Genomic DNA, 25301 nt, shown 5'->3' on the forward strand with positions numbered 1-25301 from the left:
AAACGAACATGTTACGAATTCGGATTCATCTTGCATTGATTGGCTATTAATTTGGATTTGGAGAATACATTACTGTCTAACTGAAATTTTACAAAATCACTATTTAACTTCGCTTGACTGAAGCCAATCGTTCCCGAACATAACATACAGACATTCGTGACCGTGAGTTCGCTACATAAAGTTGGCTAATGCTCGATGACACCAGTTACAGTTATTAAGCACATATTTGTCTTTTTTTCGTTTGTTTTTAAATGTTTATATGAAAATTGCCAAATTTCTCAGAATAATTAACATTTCTATATACACACAATGGCTGCCGCACAGCCAGAGTCGCCAGCCATAAAAACCATAAAGTACTTGAAACGCGTCAAGAAATATGTGGATAAGAAAACAGCCGATGGCCATCAGAACAGCAATGATGTTAGCGACGAAGACGACGATGCCGATGATATGGTGAGCCTGTCGTATTGAACCACCGTTGCGTCACTTCAACTTTAGAGCAAGCTCATACCAATACAAATGTCTAGCTTTTGAAACCCGCTTTAGCACTGAGTTGGGGTGTAGAGATCGAGCTAAACGAAAGTAATTTAATATGTGACCCCCAACGTGTTGTTTCCCTGGTATATCTTGTGAAATGAGTTTTATTATTTTTAAACTCTTATATTAGTCTCCATTATAGTGTAGTGCCTTAGTTTCGTTGTCTCCAATTAAAATGTTTTCTTTTATTTTGTGGTTCCTTTCACGCTCTATTTTATCAAATCGAAGGTGTACATTTATAATAAGAAACATTTATTGATTTACCACCTTTTTCTCATTCCTTCTAATGCACCCATAAATCGCATCGTATTTGAATAGACTGGATCAATGCCATTCTCCACTTGGGTAAATGTTTTACGAATTTGTTGAACTCTACTTATTTCGTTTTGCTTTGTCGATTAAATGTGCTCCGACTAATTTTTGCTTTACTACCTTCCCTGTACAGGTTTTGAATCAAGACGTGAAGAAGGAGAATCCTCTGCAGTTTAGATTCCGCGCCAAATTCTACCCGGAAGACGTCGCCGAGGAGCTAATTCAAGACATTACGCTGCGCCTGTTCTATTTGCAAGTGAAAAATGCCATACTATCCGACGAAATCTACTGTCCCCCGGAAACGTCCGTATTGCTCGCTTCGTACGCTGTTCAAGCGCGCCACGGCGACTACAACAAGAGCATGCACACAGCCGGCTTTTTGGCTAACGATCGCCTGTTGCCGCAACGTGTCATCGATCAACACAAAATGTCCAAGGATGAATGGGAGCAATCTATTATGAACTGGTGGAAGGAGCATCGCGGCATGTTGCGCGAGGATGCCATGATGGAGTACTTGAAGATCGCACAGGATCTTGAGATGTATGGCGTGAATTACTTCGAAATCCGCAACAAAAAGGGCACCGACCTGTGGTTGGGCGTAGACGCGCTCGGCCTGAACATCTATGAGGAGGACGACAAGCTGACGCCGAAAATCGGTTTTCCTTGGTCGGAAATCCGTAATATTTCATTTTCGGATAAAAAGTTTATTATCAAGCCAATCGATAAGAAAGCGCCCGACTTTGTCTTCTTTGCACCGCGTGTACGCATCAACAAACGAATCCTGGCCTTGTGCATGGGCAACCACGAACTGTACATGAGACGACGCAAGCCCGACACAATTGATGTGCAGCAGATGAAGGCGCAGGCACGCGAGGAGAAGAATGCCAAGCAGCAAGAACGGTAAGTTTGTGTAGAGTCTTGAAATTGGTTGTTGTTCATTTACTAATTGGGTGTTATATGATTTCAGGGAGAAGCTGCAGTTGGCACTAGCGGCACGCGAACGAGCTGAGAAGAAGCAGCAAGAGTATGAGGATCGTCTGAAGCAGATGCAAGAGGAAATGGAGCGCTCTCAGAAGGACCTACTGGAAGCGCAGGAGATGATTCGCCGTTTGGAGGAGCAATTGCGTCAACTGCAGGCAGCCAAGGACGAATTGGAGCTACGCCAGAAAGAGCTGCAAGCTATGTTGCAACGCCTTGAGGAGGCAAAGAATATGGAGGCAGCTGAGAAAGCCAAGCTGGAGGAGGAGATCATGACCAAACAAATGGAAGTACAACGCATTCAGGATGAGGTGAACGCCAAGGACGAAGAGACTAAACGTCTGCAAGACGAAGTGGAGGAAGCTAGACGCAAGCAGGTAAGCAAACTGCAAAATTAACTACTTATTGCCTTCGAATACAAAACTAACTAAATTTTACGTTTGCAGGCGGAAGCTGCTGCAGCGCTTTTGGCCGCGTCCACCACACCTCAACATCATCATGTAGCCGAAGATGAAAACGAGAATGAGGAGGAGCTGACGAATGGCGACGGTGGCGGTGATGTTTCACGCGATCTAGATACAGATGAACATATCAAGGATCCCATCGAGGACAGACGCACACTGGCCGAGCGCAACGAGCGCCTGCATGATCAGTTGAAGGTTAGTTAACGGCTTAAATGTAACTGTGAGATGTTAAAATGTCACTAACAATAAATTTTATTCGAATATTTCTAGGCTCTGAAACAAGACTTGGCACAATCACGTGACGAAACGAAAGAAACGCAAAACGATAAGATCCATCGGGAGAATGTGCGTCAAGGTCGTGACAAGTACAAGACATTGCGCGAAATACGTAAGGGCAACACAAAGCGTCGCGTGGATCAATTTGAAAATATGTAAATTGGAGGGTGGCAGCTTGGTGCGCACTGGCCGAGGATGACTGGTATCACTATGACGCCAGTCCTTTGTATAGAACAACAAGATCAACAGAAGCGGCTATTTTAACAATAAAACAACAACAATTACCAGCAAGCAATCAACCAACTAACGAAAAACACACCTCCGTTCGATCGGCGGCCTTCAAGTCGATCGTTATTTAAATGAAAGAATTACTATTTACGAAATAAGAATTGAAATTTGATACACTTTTGATAAGATAAAGTCTTCGATGTCGCAAAGTAGATAAAACCCTAAAGAAAAAGATTAAACAAAAATTCATAAACGCTTACAAATCAAATTCGTAGAAACAATCAAATTGCATTTTCTTTTCTTTTTGAATAAAAAGTAAATCTAATGACAATGACACACGTAAACAAGAAAAAAGATTGCTGTTCCTCCTAAAAGTTACGATTTTGTTGTATAATCGTTTAAATATTTTTTGTTTTTGCCTTTTATTCATTTTTTTAATCTAAATTGCGAAATATTCCTGTGCGTTTGGCATTTATTTAAAATCTTTTAAGTATTTAAACTAAAACTGAAAGTTTGCTAAAATAAAAGAGTATTTTTGAAATCATACTGAAAATATTTTTCCCGAGCGATACTAAAATGTCAATTGTTTTTTCTCCCTTTTAGTCACTTACAATCGCCAAAATGAAAAACGTAAATCCAGGCATTTCCTTGAATCGTTCCGTCTTAATTATTTTATTATTGAGTACCAACTTTATATATACACACAGATATATATATAAATTGCATTTTTTTTTGTTTTTTGAGAAAATTTTTTAAATGATATAATAAAAGATAATTTAAGTTATAGTTGTTCTATATATATAATTATTACACATTATTATTAAATAACAGTACTATTAATTTGAAATAATAAATATAAATGGAAGTCTAATCATTCAAGCAAGAGAAAAGAGCAACGCAACGGGAATCCATTTACATGAAAAATTGTTATTATTACTTGGCAAAATAATTATATTATACATAATATAATAAAATAAAAATAAACCATTGTATTATTAGAAGAAGATGAAGGAAATGTAAAGAGGAAATAACTTAAACTTTTGAGTTAAGGGAGATGGGGTGTCAAAAAACCTAAATAACTAACAAACATCCATATTTTCCTTTAAGTCGCGCGTCTGCTGCAGTTAGCCACAACTTTTTTTTGCATTTGTTTCAATAGAAATAAAAACCACCACCAATGGAATGAACTCATATCTGGTCCACTGCAAAGACTTATTACATAGAGAGTAGAAAACGTTAAAAATGTTGTTGGTGAAGTTGATGAAAGCCGAGACAATTTTCTCTTAACCTTTGTTATTGTGGAAGTATAAAGCAATATGCTAAAGATTTTCGCTGCTGGTGTTGGCTTGACGGGCAATGACACAGCACGGACCGCCTCAAAATGCAACTTGTTACAACAGTCCTATCGTTACCAATTCCTACCATCTGATCATATGTTTTCGTGTTTTGTTATTAAATGCATGTTTTATTCCACTAGATTATAATTAAGATTTTTTGAAGTTAAAGTATTACAACTATGGACAAGACGAATACACTGAATTCTCAATCAGTTAGTAGGCCAATAAATAAAAATAATGTAAAAAATTGTTGAACTACTAACAAATAGTGATTAATTTAACCGATCAACAAAATATAAATTTGAATTTTATAAACAAGTCATTTGGTCCTTCGCGAAGAGTGAAGTTCAAGTTTTATATACATAAAAATATGAAAATGCGATGAAATGAATATTCTTATATGTAAGAATAAAAATGGTTCTAATGGAAAAATAAAAAATTCACATGGATGATTTATAAATAAAACAATATAGATTTTGATATGAAAATCTGACACTCTGTTTTTTGAATTAATTATTGAAGTAAAACATAGCAATATTTTGTTATTTTAATTTTTGTTAGTCGTAGTTTCTATGGAAGTAGCTCGAAAATTAAAATTATTTATTATGTTATAACATATTCGAAAATGGATCCGAATTAATATTTGGCCAATGGGGATTCTATATACAGCCATATTCTCTAAACCTATTTGGGTCATGTCTTGCACCGTCAAATTTTTAAATTTATCATGGCAGCTACCACTTGGTTTTCTAATGTGTAGCTTAATACTATCTATTTTTGAACATGTTGCAAATCTATATTACCTAAAGTGTATTTTTGCAGATTTTAGAAATTCTGAATTTGTTTACGAAAAAGCGAAATGCACCGCCTACAGCTCCGTTACTTTTACACAAACGTTAAATCCAATTAAATTTCGTTTAATTATCAGTGGCACGTGTGAATAATAATTTATAAGAGACGACTGTTTGGATACGCTAAAAATAATAATCTATTTCGGATTGCATGTATGTATGTATATGTACATATGTACATGTAATGGCGGTCTAAATATTTTTTATTTTTCATGGAAATAAAAACACTGAAATTGAATGAAGCAAATAAAAAATGTATACTTTTATTAGATCACTTCTCTCTAAACTAGGTGACGACTATGTGCATGCATACATGTACACCTAGATATGTATATATGTATGTATATCTGTATGTACAATGTAGGTGTAATATTGTCGAAAGTGCAAGTTTATTTAAGATCACCTTAGCACACACTTGCACTTACAAATATATAGAAGCTTATTTACATTGCAAAAGGTGATTTACATGCGCTTATTAATAGAAGGAAAATTAAAAATATGCCGATCAATTTGAACGATTTCCTAAAAATTTGCATACATATATATGTATGCACAATATCTACTCGTTCATTGGATGCGTTCTGCACAGTAACATGCCTTTGTTTCCATTTGAATTGAATGAATGAATGTGCATATATACGTATGTATGTAAATATGTACGTATAAGTATACACATATATACCAGATCACAAACATTATAATTATTCGATAAGGCCACCCTTTGTACGGCGTTAAACAGGTAATAAATAAATGAATAACTTCAAACTAACAGCTGACAATCAGTTCCACCAATGAAGAATCCTTGATTAGTCTTCCACTTTGATCTCACCAGTCGGCTTTGGTCGTCCTACACTGGGATTCAATAAAACCTTGATGAGGTACTCCACTGAAGGTCGCTCGGCTGTTTGAAACACATGCAGGCCACGCTCTTCTATAGCCAAACGTGTGCTCGGCCCTATCGCCACCAACTTCCATTTGTCCATACTCACATTGTGCGCCTTACAGTATTCATGTACCCAATTAACGCCCGAGGGTGAGAAGAAGGCAAAGTACTCGATGTTGTCGGCCTTTAAAGCCCGTTCCATATTCTCGGCCAGCGCCGGATGACAAACAGTTTCGTACACTTTACAAGCGTCCACCTGAAAACCGTTTTCCACCAATTTCGATAGCAGCAAGTCAGTGCGTAAGTTGCCGCAAGGCAGCAAGAGTGGCAAATTGCGCGAACCGTCGAACGTGTCCACTATGAAATCGCCCAGATTTCGGGCATTGCCTGTTTGCTTGCCATGCGTGAATAGTTGTTGCAGTGACGACAGTGCCAAGTTGTGTGTGACCTCGCCAACTGCATAATTATGCAATAGTTTCCAACCGCCATGCAGCTCGGAAAACTGCAATGCCTCACAAACGGCTTCGACGCAGCGAGGACTGGTGAAAATGATGCCAGCGAAGTTATCGGGCGCTTGCAATTTGCCTCGCAACTCTTCCAGATTCTTGAAACCGAAACTGAGTGTTGGCACAAATATCGGATTGAAGCCATTGGCATGCAATTCCTCCGCGTACCGGTCACTACTCTCTGATTCGGATTTGAAAATAATCACTGTGCGCCTTCCACTCATTTCTTTAATTCAATGTCAACGAAACTTGACTGACTGACTATCAAATGGTTATTGCGGTGGAGAGTGGCGATGTTTTCAAACTTTTGATATCAGCAGGTGGCTGGGAGCGTATGCCCGTTTTCTCTCTATGTGCTTGTGAGCGGTTGGGTGGGTGGTGGGAGAATTACGAATGCAGTGATAATAATATTTTGATCCAAACTACGTACAGGGTTGCATCGATCCGCACACAAAATGACTTTGTGCCAAAAGAAAGTTGAATCTAAAATCTATTATTGTTGTAGTTTATTAATTTTGTTTAATAAAATTTTAAGAAGTATAATTATATTTTTGTTCGCAAATTACTAAACAGCATCAATAATATGGCCTTGACGAGTTCTTACTTCAAATTTATACGAGCATAGGTACATTCTATGTTCATATTTCATATTTACCTATGCATTTACTCATCACATAACACAAAGCAACATTGCCTGTTCCGCATTTTAAAATTAAAACCGCATTTGTATGAAAACTTGAAAGTAGCCTTTATTCCTTAACACATTTTTTGAACATGTCAACTTGTAGAAATAATTTACAAATGTGTTTACCTGGCAGTGCTTAATTTACGATTACAACTAGAACTTCAAAAATAAAATTACAATCCAAAACCACTAATGTAACCATTAATGTAGTCAACAATGTTAACACAAATTTGTTATCAATATGCGCCTTTTTAACTTTTTTGTTTAAATAATAAAAAAAATATATATACAAGCTATGAAGGAATTGTTCTATATGCTATAATAAAAGTTACAATTATCTTGTTAACTAAACAATAAATTATATTCCCCTCTTGAGTCCTGCGTAAACTTATCTGTATATATAAATTTAATTAAACTAAAAATTTCTTAGTTAATATAAATTAAATAAATATTGTTACATGTGAGGTGATAAAAAAAATCATGTATATGAATTAAACAAAATATCTTGAGGTTAGGAAATTAATTGGCTTTCCTTCCATTTTTTCAGCAGATCACCGCTTTTATATTTATGAGTGGGCAGTGGTAGTTCATCATTAATTTTACGTAAATTAAATATATCAAGTCTTCCGAGACCTTTCCTTTGAACGGGTGCAGCCCATAGGTCGCCCATAGATGGCGCTTGACTGGCGGCAGGTGATGTCAATCCACAATTCACTGTTAATGGCGTCACCAACCCTGGGTTAGACAACAGCGAGGGGCGTGGTGAGAAAGCCAAACGGCTGCCAGCCTCAATTGGCTGGAAACCACGTGTGGCTTCTGTAGCTGTAGTATGCGCCGCGGCGTCGTTGCTTTCGTTGCTGAACGAATTCTCACGGGACACATTTAAGCGTTCGTTTTGAGACTCGAACCCCGACGACTGCGATGATGCGCGCGATAAATTCTCTCCAATGGTAGTCATTGTTTGCCGTGGTTCTGGAAAATTTTTGTTAAGCTGGTTTAAACAACCGGTTGATAACCAAGACGTTGCAGGCGTTTGTGCAAGACAAGTGGTGCTGAAGCGAGATGGCGTGAGTAAATTTGTCGAAGCAGGACGCTGATACACCGTATTACTGGACAATGAAAATGGCGAGTGTAATGCACCAGAATTTCCAGAGAAGTTGCGCTGACTCATTGGTCCCCCGATGCGATACTGACCGTAGAAACCGTTCTTCTGCGCTGCTATATGCGCATTCGATTCTCCACTAAAGGATGCATTTAATACTGAAGCGTTTATGCCGTTTCTTAAGTTATTACCACTGTGACCAAACATCGGTGACCGCGCACGTTCCAGGTTATTTATGTCAAGATTTGAACCAAAAAATGGAGCACGTGCGGTCAATGTGGCAGATGAGAGGGCCGAGTGGAAATCTCCAACGGAAGACGCTGCATAATGAGACCGACCTGAGTGTGCATTGGGTTGCACATCGAAGTAGGAAGATTTGTAGCTAGAGTTAGGTGAAACTTTTGTATTTGTTGCGTTGTGTAAAGAAAGAGTTGACGAAGTAACCGGCGACTTATACATATGCTCTTTCTGCTGCGGCGATGGTCGTCCACGTATGGAAGTTGATCGAACGGTACTTGCGCTACTGCAATTGAACTGTTGACTTAACATGCTAATTGTATCATCATCACTCAAGTAGTCCTCGGAATAGATCTTATGAAAGCTGGTGGTACTATTATCATGAAGTTTCGGAGAGACTTCAACTTCATTTGTCAATGAGAGAAGAAGAGTTAGCGTTGAAGCAATGAGCTAAAGGGAAGGAAAAAATCAATTTATTTCCCAAAACATAATATATTTTGCCCCTGAACATACCATTAGAGTATTTGACGGAAAGTGTAATTGTTCCTCTATTAGGCCGCCTGCAAATGCGCTCCATAAGGCCAACAAAAATGTGAAACGTGTCAGTTTAAAACCATCAATCATTTTATAGCCAAAAGATATACCCAGCAGCACAAAAGGATATACAAGCACGTAAAGCGAAAAAAAGTTAATACGACTTATTAGCGGCATCTTTAACCCAAGCGAATACATAAGCATCATGAAAATTGTACGCGAAAACAGTTTATATTTTTCCAACAATGGATGCGCGCCAATTTGAGTAAGGTATGCGGTCAACACGCGGCACAATGCCAACACATGTGAAATAGCCAAAAACAGCTGTTCTCCGACTCGTTCCCCTAAAACTGATGTGAGATGCTCACGCGTCAATGTCGGCAACATGCAGCATAAACAAAACAAGTTCACTATTGTCAGTAAAGTTATGTGAAGCGAAAGACGGCGTTTCCAGTGTTGACGCTGTACATGACGGACATGGCTGAAATGTGGTTGTTTCAGTGTTTCAGCACCTTTTATAATGAAATCAAGAAATTTGGAACCCAGAACCATTTTTTTCTTTTCATGAAGTACTTTTCCCAAATGACGTTCACATGTGCCACATAAGCGATATTGCTGCTCCAATTTTACTCTATAAGAAATAATGAAATTAAAGCGCTTATTTATATCTGATTTTTATATATGGTATAATAGTCTCACTTAAAAGCTTTGAGTTCTTCGTCAAAACGCGATTCTCTTTTGGGTTCAAATTGTGCCAACTTCTCCACCTTTAAACGTTGTGCTTCATTGCATTCATTACAAAACCCATTTTTAGGAGCGCACAGCGCTGATTCTGTGGAGTCATATTCAGATGAATGATCAAGTCTTGCTATACCTGTAGATGAATTACTGCAATCCATTTGTGAAAGCATTTCACAGTTGTAGTCCCCATCTTTGGTGAATCCATTGTATTGTTCACAATGAGGACACGTCCAGCTGTTCGATTTTAAATATGGCACGCGCGTATTTTGATTGCAAAACCAGCAATTTACGCTCACATCAAAATTGGAGCTATAAATAATTTTTGATGATTTCGTTTAATATGCGAAAATTATGTTCAATGCCATAGAATAAATTGACAAATATTGACAAAGTCAAAAATATATATTGACTATAGCAAAATTAAACCGGTTGAAGGAGGTTAGAAATTTGGTGTGCCCAATTGAAAGCGATATTACCGAATTTTCACGTATAGTTTGTGCAGCAATAAAAGTCCCACAAATGCAAACGCCAGGATTGGAACCGTGCTCACCGCCAGCGACAGCAACAGTTGATTGTACATTTTGCCAATGAATAAACTTTTTACTCGTTTGCAAATATTTGCATTAAATTTTCAACAAAATGCGCGCTTTCAACCAAATTCGCAACGCGTTCTACAATGTTTGTCACTTTTTATTTTTACATTTGCCACAATAAATTCCACCAAAAATGTGGTGAATATTGGGAAAGACTGCCAAACACATTGACAGAAGTGGTTTGGCAGCACTGACGAATTTCGAAGCGGAGAAATAAAGTTCTTACAAACTATGACTACATATGAACAATTCAAAACTACGAACCCTTAAAGCATCGACTTCTACCTAAATCATTATCTAAATATCTGAATTTGCATTTAATTGCTAATAAATATTAATACCGAATGGGATGGATAAAGGGTGGCAACATTTGAATTAATGAAAACAGCTGTCAAGGAGTTGACATTTCCCATGTTTTGGACGGTTTGTTGAATTTGGCTCACACGTGTTTTTACGTTGGTGTTTTGTTAATTTTAATTAATTTTTACCAATTGATTGTATTAAAAACTAAAACACAATGCAGCACGACGATGTAAGACATAGTATTGTAATTCTATAGATGACATTAAATAACATAATCATTTCTTTCTATCTACAGGTAGTGTGGAGTATTATAAACAAGTCATTTTGTTCACATAAAGTCAAGTAAGTTCTACATAGTAAACTTCCTAAGGATTTTTAACGTCTTCTTTGTTTCATATTTTAATAATAGAACCGATACGCGTACGTTCTGTCGACATGAATACAATTTAACTGGTCTGTGTACGCGCCGAACATGCCCGCTGGCCAACTCACAGTATGCTACAGTTCGCGAAGAAAAAGGTATAATTTATTTATACATAAAGACTGCGGAAAGAGCACATATGCCAAACAAATTATGGGAACGAGTTAAACTATCACGCAACTTTGAAAAGGCACTGGAACAGATCAATGAAAATTTGGTGTTTTGGCCAAAATATATGATTGCGAAAAACAAACAACGGTTTTTGAAAATTACACAGTATCTCATACGTATGCGTAAACTTAAGCTACGACGACAGAAACTGATAGTACCATTATCGCGTAAAATCGAAAGAAGGGAAGCACGCCGAGAGAAAAAGGCTTTGATAGCTGCGAAAATTGATAATCATATTGAAAAAGAGTTGTTGGAGCGTTTAAAAACCGGCACGTACCAGGATATATACAATTTCCCACAAACTGCATTCAATAAAGCTTTGGAAGCAGAAGAAGTGGAAGATGAAGAGGCGAGCGAGGAGGAAGAGCAAGAAATCGAAAAAGAAATGGAAGTTGACGAAGAGGTACGCCGTGAGTTGCTGGATGAAGAATTCGTGGAAGCCGATTCCGATGATGAAGACGATGCGGATAGTGATTCGGGAGAACGGGAAGAAATTGAAGTGGATAGCGATTTCACTGATTCAGATAGTGATGACGATGCTGGCGATATTGAGGTGAGTGGTATACCTTACATATAGTTTTGTTTTATTGACATTTTTAAGAGTATGTAATCGACTCGAATTCTTGCGGTTATCATGCGGCATCAGGCTTTCAATTTATTATCTCATTCATTTGAAGTATCATTCTCAATTAAACAGTTAGCTTTAAAAATTTAAATTAACTTTTTATTTGACTTTGTAATTGTACCTTAACACATACCACTTTTTCTGCTCTCATCATTACCTATATTGTTAGCGTTAATCTAAAGTAGTTGTTTAGAGCGTATTGTATTTTGATATATGATAAAACATTTCGGACCTTATTTCCGCGCATCGTGCTGTTGTCATTATATTTATAGGCATCAGAAAAAATAAACGCTTTAGTATGCCAAGCGCTTTCATTCTGATTAGCTCGTTGCGCGGTAATAATAAGTGTTGTTGAAACACTGCAACAATTATTGCATGAGTGGCTGAGTAAAAACAGTTGGATTTTCAAAAAAAATTTCAAATACCATAATTATAATGTCAAGCATAATATTCGTTATGTTAGTTTACGTCGCGCATGTGCAACTCAGATACTCAGATATCAATAAGTAGTTATAAATGAACAAAACTTTGTTATAGCGTGATCATTTCAAGAGTTTCAAATAAACATTTTGTGTAATAATTAAGTAGTAGTGTGTACTTAATGTGTGCTGTCAGTAGTAAATAGTATAGTGGTGTAAAAAGCAAATAATATGTTGAGCACACAACCTTGTCGCCGATCAAAGTTGAAAGTTCTAGCTTAATTGAAAATAATTATTAAAATATTCACGAATCATACGATCATGTATATAATAAAAATATTAAACTAATACAAAAATAATTAGTTTTAGTGCTTGTGTTGCTCATAACATTATAATTAAGTTTGAATTACAGTTTAAATACAAAACTAATTCACTTTTTTGCATGCAATACAGGATACATCAGCTCCCGGTGCCTTTGTACGTGCTCCAACGAAATCAAGTAAAGCGCCCTCTGACACGGCGAGCAGCAGTAAAGCAGCGGCACGACGAAGCAAAAAGTCTAAAGTGGAAATCGAATATGAAATGGAAAGTGAAACTGCTGCAGAGAGGCAAAGGCTACATAACTAAGGTATATGTACGACGCTACGTCAACCTCCGAATCCGTTCGTCGGTTGCTCCGGTAAATTCTCGCTGTGCACGGGAAGTGATTGCGTTAACTGTAGTAAAGCATTTTTTTAATGAATTTAGTGGTATAGTTATGTATGAAATAAATATATGACAATTAAGTGCAAAATGCAAAAAATTGATTGTTCATCTGTATTGGTCTCGTATTAACAATCTGTGTTAGTGCATCGTACCGGTCAAAAACAAGTTTTCATTTGAACTGCCTTAATTGTGAGTACGTATTTGTTAATTACTCAGAACGATATTCATTGTTAATCACAAAACAGTGTAAGCATGAGAAAAAAGCAAAATAAAACAAAAACACCGATTGATGCTGACCTCAACGTTGTGATCGCCTAATTACATACATACATATTTGCAATTTAATTACTATATCGGTGTGTGTGTATATGTGTGCGCCAAGTAATGTCTCCATAAATGATTAAATACAGCCGATATATAATATTGAAAGTGAAATCCAAATTTAAATGCTTTTTACTACGAATTTTGTTTCAAAGACGAACCAAAACTTGACGCAAAAATCTTGGTTTTTTTTTTGGTTGGCTCAGATGCAAATTTTTGTACATTATTTATATGGCCTGATATTCGAATTTTTATTCATTCATTCAATTATAAACACTTAAAAAAGCTCTTAAAGCCATCGAAAAAAATCTCTAAATATATACGTGAAGTATAATAATTAAATATTATATTACAGAACGCCATATGCACATGCTGAACAGTTTTCAATTGTTTACAACAAATTTTAGAAACATATTATTTCATCGAAAAGTCCATAGGTATCCCGGAAAACTTTCACGATTTGTCAACAAAAAACTTAAGAAAGTACTTAATTATCAGAATTTCTTTTTAATATCTCCATACACAAACGTATAAGTACTGTATGCGATTGTAGACACATTGCAACCGAGTTTATTTTTCAATTAAAAAATCGTGTTGCCGCTAATTATACAAAGCCAAGCTATACGACAGCATCTCCCAAACAATATACGTAAATACATTGAATTGTATGTAAGAATGTGCACATCGTCCATAAATACTCGCAGCTAGTCTGCGCCTATTGAAATAAATAACAGTCTTTTGATTTTCTAACATTTATTGTTTAATGTGTACACGTCCATTCGCTTCCATTTACAAAAGTAACTGCATTTGCATTGGCAGTTTACAAAATCTATGCGGAACTGGCATTTACTTCAAACACAAACTTCAAGAAATTCTTATTACTAGCATCTTATCCCTAAGTTTAATTAAAGTGTTGGTGGCCACAAATTAGAGTTTCAAATACTTCGTTCAGTTTCTGAAACAGCTAATCCGTTGCTGCAGTAGGCTGCATGATATTGGGAAAAGTAAATATTATTTCTTTATAAATGATTACATAAATATTTAATTCAATGTTGTAGCAAAAATACAAAAAAGTGTTCTTGTCAATAGTGTTTACTGTAAGTTTTGAAGATGAAATTAAATGACTGGTTTTTTTCTACATTGCTTTTCGAGTAGCGTTATCTGTTGCAATGACTTTAAAGCTTCGATTGATTGGAGAAGCTATGACAAACGTATTTTACGTGTTTACAATAGTTCAAATAAAAATCAATTACATATCGTATTAATTTACGCGTAATTGTAATAGATTTTATTATAAAACCTATTCATTTTCATTCGTATTGCGATTATATGTTGCTAACAGCTCTCAAGCAGTTCGTTTACCACATCAATTTGAATTGCCTGCCGCTTGCCGCAGCAGCACGTATATTTTTTCCTTGATCCACTCCTTATTATAGGGTGCATAAGTATTTGTCGACTTTTGATAAACGAGGCAACTGATATCCGCCAACTGATCAACAAAGTCGAATAATTGACTGATATCGTATGTAATTGTAGGTGTGTTGGGATTGCGCCTTTTCAGGTGTTCTTCGTAGATTTTGCAAACACCCTCCATGCATTCATTTACACTCTCGTAGTCGCTGTAGGTGCGCGTCTCAGGTCGAGAAGCAGGCTGCACCAAAAGTATTGTATGAGACATGCTGGTTCTGTGGCAGTGTTATTATCCGTTTAGCAGGAAGAAGGCTCTAGAACGATGTGCTTTTATCCAAATATCCACAACAAGGCAATTCTTGACCGGCGCTGTGACCCTGGCACGATATATTTTCGCTTACAAATTTCTGGGTGCTGCACGTTTTCGCACTAGAATTTCAAACGTTGAGAGTTATATACACCTTAATGAAAAACTGTAATATGTTTTACTCACGTTATATTGTTATTTTGGTTGCAAATTTTGTTTTTTAATATTTATTTCACTGCTATATGATATTCGCGAGCAAGAATTATTTTCCTGATGCTGTCAAACTTAGTCGGCTTCCATAGAAATATTACTGTCCTTTTCTCACATATGAATGCCCCGGCGAAATGCCACCCGACACTAGCGAATTCTTTCTAGCTTGCTATATAGAAGGAAATTCTCACGAAAATAACGAGTAGCGGAAGTAGCGAGTGAATGCATAGAGTTGTGGAAAATAAACCGAATACGACAAAGGTATGCGATTACTGAATCTGATTTGCCTAGGTAGTCACATTTAGCAAATTATTATTAAATAAAATGACTTTGCAATTAAAGAATGTGTAGAAACAATTTTGTGAAGTCTTTGTGAAAATAAAAGTGAACAATATAAGTGTACAATTCATTATATAGTAAAAGTTAAACAACTTTAAATGACATACATATATCTTAAAAACTATATAAACTATAAATTTTCTTCTATCGGCCCATACCCGTTTTAACCGCGAATTTGACGAACCGTATTCAATGTCCCAGCCATAATTTTATCTAGGCGTACCTTTATCACATATATATTATTTTCGTGTTATTTAAACCTAATTATAGGCCAATAAACTATCATATAATTTTCTTTGATCTTCTTTTCGAAAGAAATTTTAGTAAGGTCATATTAGATGTAGTATTTATTCTTTGAATCTGAATCTCACCACTGCATACTTAATAACAAAACTAAAAATGATCCATCTCGCTCACTCACTATTATCTTTTCGTAGAAGATCCAGCGATAATGAAACACAAGATAAGCTAACGAATGATCATTTCTTGTGCTCGGTTTATGGAGGTGAATTACGTTCAGGCAATTGTCAGATAGTCCATCAGCTGACTTTTGTTTGATTAACTTGCCGTCGCTATGTATAAACATATATTTCGCTTGAATTAACCTAATACAAGGCAAACTGTGAAAGTATCGGAAAGCGTCTGAAAACGCTAAAGTGACTATTATTGTGCGGGAACTGTGCGAAAAGCATCAAGAAATAATAGGCCGCGAAATGTCGGTTTCATCACTCTAAATTGCAAAATTTACATCAAAGTTTCGACAATAGCACATTTTGCAATACAGTGAGATGGTAGTAGAGCGATTGAAGGCAATATGATTAATTGTAGAGCTTAATCTACGAAACGTGTATTGAGAAACGCAATGAAAGCGATCAGTTGATTATTAGCTGCTTTCAGTGTGTTCTCTGATAATATCGCTGAATAATCTAATAAGAATTGAAGGAAGAGTTGTGATACACGTAAAAAAATTATCTATTAGTTTGTGAGCGTGCGTGTGTTGCCTGAGCAAGAAAGTGTTCGGTTTATGAAGTACGCGTGTGCGAATGCTATTTATGCGCTCGGGGCATTGTGATGCTGCCTTAGAAGCCTATATTTATGTATTAATTGTTTATCAATTGATAACGAGCTAAAATATTTGTTTACATGTGTCCTTCCAGTTGGTAAAAACTGGCTCTTTCCGTAAATTGGAAAAGCGAGCGAGGCGATCGCTTCATCTAGCACCTGCGCATACAAATGTAGATTCATACATACATATATTTCAGTGAATTTTGTTTATATTTTGATGACGTTGGCTTGCGGTAGCGCTGGCGTCGTTCACATTACACACTGTTCCGATTGGACTGCGATATTCAATTTACTACTGCTCTTGATTTTGTTTACCTACATATGTTTTGTTTATGTGTTATATCAGTGTCTGTTTGAGATCGGCCTCATGCTATGAAAATTCAAGATTCAATGTTTTCAACGTCCAATACGAAAATAAAGGTATATAACATCTACGACATTATCAAGAAATATCACAACAACGTACCGAGCAAATTAATTTATATATCATACATATTTTTGGAGTTGTTAGTTATGGGTTTTGGCTAATTTTTGTTTTCTTGTAGCTGCCCAGTGACTCCACTGCTCCCACTTTGCGTTGCCTGTTAAATGGACCACTGAATTTGACCAACGCTGAACATCGCATAACTCCGGTGCACGATGTTGTTTTCCTCGATGAGGTGGATCCGGACATAGTCCCCCTCAATTATCGTCCAATACCAACATCTCCAGAGGCAACATCATCTGAAACGGAGAATGGATTTAATGGTACTAATGGATTGGACATCACCGGCAATGGGTAAGACCCACATTATGTTTACATAGGTATTATTTTCCTAATTTATTATGCAGTGATCTCTGAAAAGCGGGTGGCACGTTTAAATTTCTTTGTTTTTGAATCCAAATTTTAACTGAGATTTAGAGCAATATTTCAATTCGTGAGTGGTGAACTCACGCACTTAATGTGCGAGTTAAATGAAAATACCCTCACATCTTCATATGCATTATATTTATGTACATACACAAATACATACATCTGCTTTATAGTAACACACATTTGATGTCAAAGATGTCAACCACACGTGCTGCTCATCGTACCGACTGGCATAGCAATGCACTTCGCGTCGGTGATTTACCTCCCAGGTAGCCGTTCAGCAAAGTGCTGTAACCCAAAGCGAAGTGCATTGTATGCGCTCAAAGGCTTACGAAAATCACAAACACAACAAGAAAACTTATACGAGTAGATACATATGTAAGTATGTTTACATTCACATGACACTTGCTTATGTACATAATAGATACGAGTTCGTGATTTGCTCATCAAAATTGCGACCGCTTACCACATTCCCACCGAATGAAACCGCCACAATTCGACCGCCGCATACCGTCGATATTTAAGCGAGAGTGCTGAGCGGTGTGCTAATGCTGCGGCCGGTGTTTGCATTAAAAATTGCTGCTGGCTTTCAAGGTCAAACGCTGGTAGCTGCTTGCTTGGTCGATCAATAGCGCAAAAGTGGGTGTGAATATGCTCACCGCTTACCGCTGCACGAAAATAAACTCTGCGATTGTGTAGAACTTCTTGCCATAAAACGCTCGCTTGTATGAGTTCGTTTAACAAGCTGAAATAAAGTGCCGCTAAACGCGTGTTTTGCTTTTTCGTCTATTCGCTTAGCACCTGCTGACCTCGTTGCTGTTGCTGTAGCGGCAGAATTTTTTGGCCTTGTCGTACTGCCTGCTACCTTCTCTTGTCACTAACTGCGGAAGCTTATTTCCATATGATTTATGGAATAAGTCATACCTAACTAATTTGTTTTGTTTACATTTTACGCACAAAGGCTTGAAAATTAACAACACCAGATCAATTAAATAGGTCTACACCTGTAGAAATACAAGTACCATGCCAATCTGACATATCTGTATCTCTACTTGAGTGTATTTTGATGCCTCTATCTATTATGCTATTGTGCAAAGTAAAACGGCAGGTACAGTTTCAAAAAAAAAAACCAAAATATCATTCACTTAAGTTGACTTGGGGTAGTATACAACATATACTATGCTATTTTGATTAACACAGAAACTATCAGCGGTGCCATTTACGGTTTACTCAAACAATTAACGCCACTTAAAGTTAATTTTATTAAAAGTAAATAAAGTGACATGTTTGTGTGATATAATATAATAAGCATAAATATGTATATCCCCTCTCAAATTAAGTCAACACAAATAAAGCAGATATTTTGTAAAATATCGATCTTTCAAACGTGAGAGGCTGCTGCTAATATCTGGTTTGCTTAAAAACCTCGTTAGAGTTATTTGAACGTAGTCTCTGCGTTTTAACCTTCAATGTTCATCTCTTGCTTAAAACTAACAAGGTAAATCGTACCTTGCGCCCGGGATTTATGGTTACGGATGAAAGAACTAATTTCTTTTCCAAGAACGATTACATACCGGCCAGTGGTACAGTACCATCTACTCTTTCATACGCATTGACTCATTCTGTCAATGAAAAATTCACAAAAAGTCTGAGCGTCAATCCCACAGCTATTTTCGATTTCCCTTTTTTCCTTCTCCTCTTTTTATATTGATGAAACCTCTAACATAGTACTTTTGGGTTAAGAATTGGGACGAATGGCAAACATGCCCTTGTCATGATCTACATGTATATATTGTACATACGTCGATCGGTAGGCAATTAAGTTGGTATGAGAACAAACGAATTTAAACCTCTTTGAAAAGTTGACTCTTTTGGTGGACCTGCCTTTAACTAAAGATTAACTGGACTCCAGCTGCAAGGCCGCGGCAAATGTTTGGTTTACATTGTGGCCTTAAAGATGTTCGCATCTGGCGAGTAACTAATGAAAAAACATGTGAATTCTTTATTTAGATACTTCTGTTTCTTTTGCTTTCTCTCCAACATATCTGTATCTGTCTTGGACTGAAATGTCACGTAGCCTGACAAAGAGTATTTGCCTTCGAGCTCTGTGCGAGCATTTTGTTTATCCTCTTTGAAGTGGTCAGCATCAATGAAAATATTGACAGCAATTTGTCCTTGACATTGACACTCAATCGGCATCACACAAATAATTACAGGCACTTAGTGCCAACGAGTGAAGTGGCAACAACGCTATTCCACTCGAAGCTATCAAGTGATCTCGCGCCAGCTGCGACAAGAACAATAAATGCGGAAGAACATTACCACGCCATGTGCTTAACTAAGCCGTTCGTTGACGAGTTTGGCATCGGCTGTAGCCGCTGCCCACATAAAGACAGTCGCGGCCGGCGCATGGAAGCAGATAGAGGAGGGAAAAGCAAATAATTGACATTAATTTGATTCTCATAAATGGCAGTGAGGAAATCTTTATGAGTTTGTGTGAGTGTGTTTGCATTCGCTTGCTTTCGTTGGTGTCTTAATTGTAGCTCTGTGTTATTGTTTATTCGCGCTCACATCTTCACTGCTGGGCCAGAGAGCACCAGCAGGCAGGCGCGACATCAATTAAATGTTCCTGCTCGGCACCTCTCTGTCCGTGCGGCTTAATCGAAACACATTAACGGGTTAAAATGTCAATGTCGTCTTGCCAACAGCGCTGCTAAGTAACGATGACTGCGGTGACGACAAAAACAGTTGTTCATAAAACTTAATTGGCGCAATACAACAGCACACATATACACACACTGGTGCTCATGTCTCAACCGATAAAGAATCGTGGTCGAGTGCAAGCGAACTTAAAACTGTCGTTTATTGCTTTGTTTTGTTCGTTTGTATTTTACCCGCCAAATTGTATTTAAATAACTTGTGCGCTTACTCACAGCAAAACCGACAACAACAATCATAAACTGAAATCACAGTCGCGTGCATTTGCACATTTCCGATTTTATGAATGAATGCCACATTCGCGCGCGTATTGACACAGACGCTTCGTCTTATCAGTCGACGCGCGGAATTCAGCAACAAACAGTAATTACTATGCTCACACACATACACACACACACACTTTCCGTTAGCGACCCGCTGATAAAGCTAATTGCAAGCAGCCGCTCAATGGCTGGGGCTAATAGGTGCTCTGCTTTGAATTACCGATTCGATTTGCCGTTATCTTTTCCCATAAAGCTATTAATATTCATAGCGCTGATTTATTTGGTGTTTCGTGTTTTACTTTATGGTTTTTCTGTTCAGTTTTTTGTTTTTATGTTTCGCCGCCTTAGTCGTCACCGTTCTTTTGGCGTTGGGATTGTGTTGAATGAGTAGAATTGTAAGTAGAGCTAAGTTCGGATGTAACCGAACATTTTATACTCTCGCAAATTGCAAAGATCAAAGTCGGGGAAATTGAGTTTTATTATAAAGTTAACGCCGAATATTATCATCCAAAGGAGCAATAACGCGCCGAATATTATCATCCAAAGGAGCAATCGGCCTTTTCCGCGTAGACAAGCGACTTCACATAACCCCACAAAAATAGTTCAGTGGTGTTAAATCGCACGATCTTGGAGGCCAGGCCACAGGTCCACGACGCGAGATAATGCGCTCACTAAAAGTTTCCTTGAATAAATTGATTGTTTTGTTGGCTTTATGGTGTGTAGCGCCGTCTTGTTGGAACCAAAGGTCGTCCACATCAACAGCTCATGCAGCTTTATCGCATATTTCTCTAAAACTGAAAGACTACTGCGTGTTGTACGCAAACAGATCTACATACCAATATAATTAGAATGAGGCATCCCTCTGGTATTTAAAAGCAGCGAAAAGCAGTTATATTCATGAAAGGTATGCAAATAGAGCTTGATGATAAATAGTTATTCATTATGTGCCTTTTATATTTAATCTGGTAACTCACAACTTTATCGTAAAGTTTCACATTTTTGATGATATATGTACATACTCAGAACGTTTTGACGTACGAGCGCTATTTTTGTTCTTTACAGTAACTTAAAATATTCATCACAGCCAAAAAAATGGAATCAAATCTCGAACATTTTCGCGTGATTATTTTTTACAACTTTCGACGCGGATTAACTCAGCAACTGCATTGCATTGATAAACTTAATTAAATTTTTGGCGATGAAGTTCAACAAGGACCAGTGTTTATCAAGGGTATGGTGAATTTAATCGAAGCTGTGAGCACTCCAAAATAAATTTCGTGAAGCTCGTGCAAATATATCTATCAGAGAGGCAAAAGTGCTTCGACAATTGGTTCAACTCAAGCAAAAGTGTATTGATCTTATTGGAGAATATTTTGAAAAACAAAAAATCGATTTTCGATAGTTAATATTTGTTTTTGTTGTCTAATCCCAAAATATAAAAGGAAACCCTCGTGTAACTTCTATATGTGGAAAAGTCGTTAAAAAAAAATTCTATTACTTCTTAGTCCTTCTCTTAAGATAGTATTACCATTCGTTTGACCCGAAGAGGCATTTACAACGCAATTTATTTACGCTGCACATTTTTGGCTTCCAGCGCATTGACATTCAATGATTTTTAGACTTTTTCTAAATTTATAGTTCTATTTGCTGTTTTGCTCGTAACGTTCATATTATATAGCAAATATTACAGAACTTGCCTCTTACCTAGATTTCTCAGGTATTCACATAACCGTTACGTGCAAATCCGCTCAGCCACGTCAAAAAGTGACCGCATTTGTGCTTACATTCGCTCACGTGATTATTTACGTCGCATACAGTTAACTAATTATTGGGTCTTTGCGAATATAGCTAGTTCTCGCCCTTATATAGTCTTATGTAAATCAAAGTGTGTACTCGTATGGGTGAACAAATCGAATTCGTAAATTCTATTAACGGTCAAAGAGCCATCACTTGCACTTTTTATGATAAGAGTGTATGCTTGTATATTATATAATTAGATAAGCAAACCAACTAATATACTTATGAATTATAAGTACAAGTTACATAGTAAGAAAAAACAAATAAAATATTGAAAAAATTATAAATAATTCTTTTATCTTAATACCTCTCATTTATTGTGAAATGTCACATGAATAAAGAAAATCGCTGACTCTTTTCATGCTATTTGTCGAAGAAATTGATCTCCTTTGTGTAATAAGGTCTCTTTTTCCCCTAGTAAAAAACGGTTTGCCTGTTTTATATTTTTAGACAGACAGATCTTTTTTTTTACTTTGCCAACAGGTTGAGTTCCTGACCTAGCCACACTTTGCAAGTATTCTTACACTTTTACTATCACTAAATCATAATATTATTTGCGCGAATTGCGAAAATGGGCGAAGGTGGATTAGAAGGTGCTAACGTACCGTCTGACATATTTCGCTTTACGCGACATTCTCTTTCCATTCCGCTGTTCGTTGTAAAGCTGAAAATCTGAATATTCGCGCTAATTCAATTAAGACCTAGTTCCAACCTTTGCGAGAAGCCCCACAAGATTGGTTGGCGACTCTACTACGAGGTGAAGACGTGGCTTGTGACCACGCGTGAAAACAGTTGGCGTTCTTACGTGCGTTTGATTGGTTTTCGTGGCTCCAAAAAAAAGCGTTTGGCAGGATTTTCGTGTGTTCTTATTCGATATAAAAAAATAATTCAAAGGATAACCCAAATTACATTAAAAAACATTTGATTATATTCACTTGTTGGACATCAAATTAGCCGTAAAGGATAACGTGAAGCTTGTGAATCGTAAAGTTAAAAGGATTTACGATTTTTTATTGAAAAAACAACTGAAGGACAGTTAATTTAAGTGTGGTATCCCAAAATTTTTGGAATTTTGCTTTTGTGGAAGAAATTTGCGAAATATCCAAAGGATTCTTAAAATACAAAATAATCAAATAAACTTCAATTTCTTCGAAATCTACGCAATTTTTGTGACATTCAAAAATTTTACAAGAGTACTCCACTCTTACTGAATTAACTGTGTGAAAAAAAACAACAAAACAATCGAAAATGCCTGAACGCTACGGCAATCGACGTGACGTCGAAGAAATCGAAATCGAAAGCGATGAGGAGGAGGACGAAATGCAAGGCGTTGGCAGGCGGGTGCAACCCAGCACCAGCCGTCGGCCGAGCATCAACGATTTCGAGGACATGGTGGACGATCCGAATTTGGAGGACGACGACGATGAGCTCGAGGTGGAGGAGTTGTAAGTGGTCAAATGCATATGTTTGTATGCAGCTTTGTATGTGTTAGTGCGTTTTTTACTAAAATGCTAATGAAATGATGGAAATGAATTTGCAATTATAGGCTTTGAGCTAATTGAATTAAAATACCAATGCATCGAAAAAATGTCGAAAGCCAGCATGTGTCGAACTAGCACACATACAATTAATACATGTTGCAAACATTCGTTTTGTAATTATGAATACACTTCAGTGAATCGACCTTTTTTTCTCATTGTTCAAACTTAATGCAATTGAAACCGAAAAAAGCACTCAGCCCACAAATGATCATTTTTAGTACTCAGAATGTTTGTAATCCTACACTTGACACCTTTATATTTTTGGTCAAAGATTATTAAATGACTCATGTCAATCTTTTATTGAAATTGGAGACCCCCTCTAACTTTTATATTCATCCATTGAAATCTGATTAAAAATCCTTGATTGAAAATATATATCATGTTTTGTGCCGCATGAAAAGAAGAAATAACTAACGCGTTCTGATTTTCATTGTCTACGAAAGATTTAGATACTTGAGATAGCACAATTAGCTTTGCTATCAATAGGGCTAAGCGATGGGGTTTCCAAATTTCCTGGAGTTGAAGACCAATTTCTCAACTGCATGTTATACCTATATTATTAGTAGTTTGTTTGTCCACAGTTACCTTCTTAGATTCATTGCTAGAAGATTATACCTGCTAAAATTACTTGTTGTAGTTCATTTCTTTCTTTTGTAATTAACGATTATTTGGGTCTTTTTGCGGTGTATTATACGACTGCCTTCCTGTTTGCGTTTATACCTATATAGTTATATTTCCGGCAGAGAAAGCAAGAAAAACTTTTGTAATTATTTCACTGAGAATTCACCAAATAACTACGAAGCTGTATCTTTTTAGTGGTAGAATAGTTCTATTAAATCTAGAACACAGTGCTTTAAATTTCAAAGTCAGCTCAAGATTCTCAAGGTTTTTGGAACGCTCTGTATTGTATTTGAATTCCTGAATTGAGAGTTGACCTATCTTCTTGTAGTTCTTCATTAAATTATATACACGCAAGCCGGATTAGTATTTCCAAATAGCGTAGTAAATTATCACTTAAGTATAATCGTATTTTGAAATGCTTTATGCACAACTGCAAACACGCAAAGAGAACGCGAAAATGACCAAAGCACTACACAATTGGAAAAGTCACCAAAACAACGCCGCACCTAAAATGATCTCACTTCCAAGTGTAGGTATTTCAGTAAGTCGCCAACTTTTTTCCCAACGAGATTATTTAATTAATATTAACGAACTTTACGTTTATTTGTTTCTCCCTCTGTCGACGGTGTTCTTACATCAAACACCCCGCCAGTCGGTTGACTTGCGAGTGACAGGCGACAAGCTGCTCGCTACGCTACCTTTGCTGATGGGCGGACATTACGGTAAACAGGCATCTAGGGGCTATTTACAATGTACTGGCACATGGCAGGTGAGCGTAAGCGCTGGAATTTTTCGTCCGCGACAGTAAGTCGACTTATGGCAAGGTCGTTCGTTAAGTCTGCAGAAATTCATTTCGTTTGCTTTTATCCCTCTTCCAGCTGCTCTACATGTTTCTTTGGCTGTGCAATTGTGCGGCGAGTGTGTGAAATTATTTATGCATCATATGCA

The 25301-nt window shown here is 37.0% G+C and overlaps 5 protein-coding genes and 1 long non-coding RNA gene across 9 annotated transcripts in view; 2 read left to right on the forward strand and 4 right to left on the reverse strand.

Annotated features, from left to right (window-relative positions):
• Positions 1–3779, forward strand: part of Moe (moesin) — a 35603-nt gene extending 31824 nt beyond the window's left edge. For 2 of the 4 annotated variants that reach the window (XM_070109373.1, XM_036365473.2), the window contains 6 exons: positions 325–453; positions 856–882; positions 983–1749; positions 1817–2204; positions 2274–2486; positions 2562–3779. In XM_070109373.1, the coding sequence (XP_069965474.1) occupies positions 325–453; positions 856–882; positions 983–1749; positions 1817–2204; positions 2274–2486; positions 2562–2726 (1689 nt within the window). In that variant the 3' untranslated portion in view covers positions 2727–3779. The remainder of the gene's footprint in view (positions 1–324; positions 454–855; positions 883–982; positions 1750–1816; positions 2205–2273; positions 2487–2561) is intronic. The other 2 variants (XM_014246938.3, XM_036365474.2) reach the window with 1 other exon arrangement.
• Positions 3780–5216: 1437 nt separating this feature from the next.
• Uros1 (Uroporphyrinogen III synthase 1) lies at positions 5217–6757 on the reverse strand. Its single transcript, XM_014247006.3, has one exon. The coding sequence runs from the start codon at positions 6594–6596 to the stop codon at positions 5790–5792; it is 807 nt and encodes a 268-aa protein (XP_014102481.2). The 5' UTR covers positions 6597–6757; the 3' UTR covers positions 5217–5789.
• A 338-nt stretch (positions 6758–7095) lies between these two features.
• Positions 7096–10367, reverse strand: LOC106627032 (uncharacterized). The gene is made up of 4 exons (XM_014247004.3): positions 10148–10367; positions 9630–9980; positions 8910–9561; positions 7096–8846 (listed from the first exon to the last, which is right to left on the reverse strand). Exons 1-4 carry the CDS (start codon positions 10249–10251, stop codon positions 7569–7571), a joined length of 2385 nt encoding a protein of 794 aa, XP_014102479.2. The 5' UTR covers positions 10252–10367; the 3' UTR covers positions 7096–7568.
• A 239-nt stretch (positions 10368–10606) lies between these two features.
• On the forward strand, positions 10607–13237 carry Rbm13 (RNA-binding motif protein 13). The gene is made up of 4 exons (XM_014247005.3): positions 10607–10796; positions 10863–10909; positions 10977–11712; positions 12657–13237. The coding sequence occupies exons 1-4, from the start codon at positions 10782–10784 to the stop codon at positions 12828–12830; spliced, it is 972 nt and encodes a 323-aa protein (XP_014102480.1). The 5' UTR covers positions 10607–10781; the 3' UTR covers positions 12831–13237.
• LOC138857240 (uncharacterized) lies at positions 11266–12657 on the reverse strand. Its single transcript, XR_011396308.1, has 2 exons — positions 11918–12657; positions 11266–11860 (listed from the first exon to the last, which is right to left on the reverse strand). It is a non-coding gene; the product is annotated as an uncharacterized lncRNA (long non-coding RNA).
• A 728-nt stretch (positions 13238–13965) lies between the features above and the next one.
• Positions 13966–15285, reverse strand: e(r) (enhancer of rudimentary). Its single transcript, XM_014246854.3, has 2 exons — positions 15133–15285; positions 13966–15068 (listed from the first exon to the last, which is right to left on the reverse strand). The coding sequence occupies exon 2, from the start codon at positions 14905–14907 to the stop codon at positions 14596–14598; it is 312 nt and encodes a 103-aa protein (XP_014102329.1). The 5' UTR covers positions 14908–15068; positions 15133–15285; the 3' UTR covers positions 13966–14595.
• Between the last annotated feature and the right edge of the window lie 10016 nt (positions 15286–25301).

Source organism: Bactrocera oleae, chromosome 5 (assembly GCF_042242935.1).
Source record: "Bactrocera oleae isolate idBacOlea1 chromosome 5, idBacOlea1, whole genome shotgun sequence".
NCBI classification, from domain to species: domain Eukaryota; kingdom Metazoa; phylum Arthropoda; class Insecta; order Diptera; family Tephritidae; genus Bactrocera; species Bactrocera oleae.

Bases quoted from the DNA above. Each gene is read 5' to 3' on its own strand.
- Rbm13 (XM_014247005.3), top strand. The intron at 10,910-10,976 runs GTAAGTTCTACA...TTTTAATAATAG, and splicing joins TTTTGTTCACATAAAGTCAA to AACCGATACGCGTACGTTCT. The intron at 11,713-12,656 runs GTGAGTGGTATA...CATGCAATACAG, and splicing joins ACGATGCTGGCGATATTGAG to GATACATCAGCTCCCGGTGC.
- LOC106627032 (XM_014247004.3), bottom strand. From the start codon at position 10,251: ATGTACAATCAACTGTTGCTGTCGCTGGCGGTGAGCACGGTTCCAATC. The intron at 9,981-10,147 runs GTAATATCGCTT...AATTATTTATAG, and splicing joins AAACTATACGTGAAAATTCG to CTCCAATTTTGATGTGAGCG. The intron at 9,562-9,629 runs GTGAGACTATTA...TATTTCTTATAG, and splicing joins GAAGAACTCAAAGCTTTTAA to AGTAAAATTGGAGCAGCAAT.
- Uros1 (XM_014247006.3), bottom strand. From the start codon at position 6,596: ATGAGTGGAAGGCGCACAGTGATTATTTTCAAATCCGAATCAGAGAGT.